We start from the raw sequence: 4,199 nt of genomic DNA, 5'->3' as shown, positions 1-4,199 counted from the left end.
TGGAGGATGCCTGGGCACACTAATGGGACTGCATTATTAAAAGATTGGTGTTTCAAGTGACTTGTACATTCTAATTTAAGCTAGAAAGCCCAGACAAACTAGCATCCCACTCTTTGCTCCCACTGGACTGTAAGCTCCCATAGGCAGGGTCTCTACCCTATGTCACATGTCTGTCTATATCATACAACATTATCTTATGCTGAATCTTCTTCTATTTTTTCACTCATGCATATTTAATTAATAATTGTAGTCATACTTGCTGTTATTGCTAGCATGTGTCTGTTATCATGTTTATTGTACTCATGTTACTATGTTTATTTTATTCATGTTAATATATTGATTACATATGTCATAGCTGTAATATTGTTTAGCGCTACGGAATTTGTGGCACCGTATTTGTAAGCAATGATGATGATCAGCAGCTAGATGGCAGACTTTAGCGGGGGTAAACACACAGCACTGGAAAATAAGTAACGGCCCATCCTTACAGGGTACAATATATATTTATAATTTTAAAAAAGAGGCTATTTTAATGTTTCTTAACCCAGTTATACTATTATATTGTCCCAAAATCAGAACTGGCGAATTTTATGCACCGCGCACCTTAGCAGTCGTTGACCCTGCTCTGTGATTTTACGTGGTCTTCTGCTTCATGGCTGAGTTTCTGTTGTTCCTAAATGCTTCCACTTTCTAATAATATCCCTTACACTTGACCGTGGAATATCCAGCAGGGATGAAATTTCACGAACTGTCTTATTGCAAATGTGGCATCCTGTCACAGTACCACACTTGAAGTCATTGAGCTTCTCTGAACAACCCATTTTGTATCACAAATGTTTGCAAATTGAGACTGCATGGCTAGGTGCTTGCTTTTATACACCTCTGATAACGAGTCTGATTGAAACACCTCAATTCAATAATTAACAGGTGAGGCCAAATACTTTTTTCCATAGAGTGTATATTGCTTTGAAATTGGGTCCATCCTTTTCAAACACCCTGTATAACTACCTTGTGCCTTGTTCCTGTGCTCAGTCTTGCCATAGCGTATGACCTGTGACATTAAACTGTCTTCCACAATCTCACATTTGCAGCAGAATTTCGTTGTTCTTCATCCAATTTTAAGCCTTCTACACAACTGTTTCTGTTTCAGGTAATCCTACAAAACCCCTGTGCAAATGCACGTAGAAGAATTGATGCTGTTTTGAAGGCAAATATTGGTCACACCAAATATTGATTTGCTTTAGATTTATCTTCTGTCCATTCACTTTGCATTTTGTTAATTGATAAAAATAAACTATTAACACTTCTATATTTGAAAGCATTTGTTCGACATGGGCTGAAACTTTTTGTACAGTATTGTATTTGTTATGAATCTATTTACTAACAATTGCAAGTTTTTCTGATTGCTTTACGAAGGGCTTGCCTCACTTCTTGATTCCTTAAAGTATAGATGAAAGGATTCATAAATGGAGTTACTACAGTATAAAGCAGAGCTAACACTTTATTGAATTCTATACTGTTTACCAGATTTGGACTGACATACATGAAAATCATGGCACCATAAAAAATAACAACCACAGTAAGGTGGGCTGTGCAGGTGGAGAAAGCTCTTTGCTGACCTCTGGAAGAGGGCATTCGTAGCATAGTTAGTATAATATGAACATATGATGCTAGAGTGAGAAGACAAGAGCCCAGGAGAATTGTAGTAGCTAATGTCCAAGCTACAGTTTCCATAGTGTATACATTTTTGCAGGCTAATTTCAAGACTGGCTGGAGGTCACAGAAGAAATTTTGTATTTTATTAGGACCACAGAACTTCAACTGGGAGACCAATATAATTGCCCCAAAAGTAGCAATAAATCCTGTACCCCAGGAACAAATTGACATCAACACACTTGTCCTAGTAGTCATTAGTATTGAATAATGCAATGGTTTACAAATGGCTATATATCTGTCATAGGCCATAACCCCTAAAAGGAAGCATTCAGTAGACCCCAGAGAACCAAAAAAATACAGTTGAACAATACAAGCTATGAAAGGCACGGTTTGAATTTTTGTGATGATGTTAAATAGCATTTGGGGAATAATATTAGATGTATACAAAATTTCCAAAAATGACAAGTTACTTAAAAAGAAATACATGGGTGTATGCAGATGTGCATCACCATAAACAATAGTGATAATTACCAGATTTCCAGTGACCGTGACAATATAGATAAATAAAAATATAGCAAGTAAAACTGGCTTTATATTCTGAGCACCATAAAATCCCACAAGAATAAATTCAGTTACTGCAGTTTCATTTGTGTCTGTCATTTTGTACTATCAAATATAAGTTAGATTTTTTTTTTTCATAAAGTATGATTACTTTAATCTTGTAATTAATCTTGAGAGTTCACTTTTACATGAAAAAAGTTATTTTTGTTTCAATGATTTGTGTTCCGTTGCTGATTACAAGTATAAGGCAGTTTCATGGAGAAGAAAGACAACACTGTTTACAATACAAAGGACCATAGAAAAGAAAGAAACAATATTTAAATGCAGAGCTTCATTAGACAAAATCACACAATTACTTTGGATGATAGAAAAAAAAAAGCAGCATTTATTAAGTTACCTAAAGTAATTTCTTTGAAGCTGGTATCTTGAAAATGTGTCCGTATGAGTCTGAAAATATTGAAAAGGTTTATAGTTATATTTTTATTTGTACCAAAGGACATCAGTATTTCACTATTATCTTATAGTACATATACATATTATATCCTAGATTACAGGTTGATATAATAATTACATTAGATCTTCTTCTACTTTTATATGGTATTTGGTGTGAAAGACTGTAAATAGCACAGATGTAGCAAACATTAAATTGATGCACACTGTCATTTATGTACGTGCTATGGTGCTTTAAAAAAAATATTACATTGCTGATGTTTATCAAAAAGTCTTAATTCACATGGTTTACATGCAATACTGTGAAGATACCGGGTTTTCTGTCCCAATGCTACCCACTTCATGCTGGCTGGCCACCCACGGGTGCCTCACTATGCCAGGGAAGTCTACCCCGTACCTTCCAGGATTCCTATAGTCACTCAGGCAAATGCAGTTAGAAAGTACAACAATACATTTATTGCAACAAAACCAATCACTAGCTTATTATGTACACACCAAATAAATGCCAGGCAGGTTTACCACATCATCTGTCCTTTATGCCACTAGCTTAAGGAGCTACAGTCACCTGGATGTCCAGACTTGACGACCCATGGATCTCTCTCAGCTGCATATGTAGACTCTAGTAGAGAATGACAACTCAAAACCAGATCTTGCACCTTCCATAAATGAAATCCCAGAATTAACACCACCTCCCCCCCTGGAGTGGCTCCTTATATCTAGTGTCAAATTTCCACAGTGTTTTCCCCTCCCTAGGCAAACTTCTGGGTCTATTTTTCTTAACCATTGGTCAGTGCTGGACTAGGGGGGGTTGGAGAGGAGAGTGAAGATGAGCTGTCCTTCCACAGAACCTCCGCTGCTCGATGGCCTGTCTGGAATAGTCTTCTGAGAACAATGGACACTAATTAGTTTAGCCCCGCCAGTATCTTTCAGCCTGATCCTTACCCATAATCCCCTTCACTTTAAAGACAATGAAAAATAACCTCACTGCCACGTCATCAATATACAATATACAATATACATATTTACACTGAGTTACAATGTCCACTTAGCCACATGTAATTAGACAATGCAGTTGCAGTCTGGTGAGCTGGGGAACAAAAGTAAGGCCTATAAAAAGTACTTGCTATAATCCACATTATGTCTGAAACGAGTACAGGACGGTTAGAACGGTAGCGCTATTCTGTATGTAAGTTTCTAAAAATAAATAAATGTCAAAAATAGGCAGATATATAATGGTTAAACAGCAATGTGCTTTTTATGTGGCTATATACCTTCAATATATAATAGTGTCTCTACTAGACACTATATTTTGATCTGCAGCAGGCAGAAAAACCTGCCATTTTGGTGTTAGCTCTATTCTGATAGAAAAGACACCATTAGTTCAAGATATTCAATTCCTGGTACATGCTTTTAGCATATACAATTCATAGAGAACATTATGCTGTTTCCTGGTTTGACAAAGAAAGAATGTGATCATCACAAGCAGTGTTCCCTCTAAGCTGAGCAATCCGGAAATGATAGAGTTAAACCTG

The 4,199-nt window shown here is 36.5% G+C and overlaps 1 protein-coding gene across 1 annotated transcript; it reads right to left on the bottom strand.

Annotated features, from left to right (window-relative positions):
* Positions 1-1,380: 1,380 nt before the first annotated feature.
* On the bottom strand, positions 1,381-2,316 carry LOC142156013 (olfactory receptor 6N1-like). The gene is made up of 2 exons (XM_075211080.1): positions 1,896-2,316; positions 1,381-1,670 (listed from the first exon to the last, which is right to left on the bottom strand). Exons 1-2 carry the CDS (start codon positions 2,314-2,316, stop codon positions 1,381-1,383), a joined length of 711 nt encoding a protein of 236 aa, XP_075067181.1.
* Between the last annotated feature and the right edge of the window lie 1,883 nt (positions 2,317-4,199).

The sequence above is a fragment of the Mixophyes fleayi genome, chromosome 1 (genome assembly GCF_038048845.1).
Source record: "Mixophyes fleayi isolate aMixFle1 chromosome 1, aMixFle1.hap1, whole genome shotgun sequence".
Lineage (NCBI taxonomy): Eukaryota > Metazoa > Chordata > Amphibia > Anura > Limnodynastidae > Mixophyes > Mixophyes fleayi.
The sequence above is the reverse complement of the archived record's forward strand: the minus strand, read 5'-3'. Positions and strand labels throughout refer to the sequence as shown.

What these genes read in the sequence shown, in the direction of transcription:
- LOC142156013 (XM_075211080.1), bottom strand. Translation starts at nt 2,316, where the DNA reads ATGACAGACACAAATGAAACTGCAGTAACTGAATTTATTCTTGTGGGA. An exon ending in ACTAATGACTACTAGGACAA is followed by an intron (nt 1,671 to 1,895) that starts GTGTGTTGATGT and finishes TTCTCACTCTAG; the next exon opens with CATCATATGTTCATATTATA.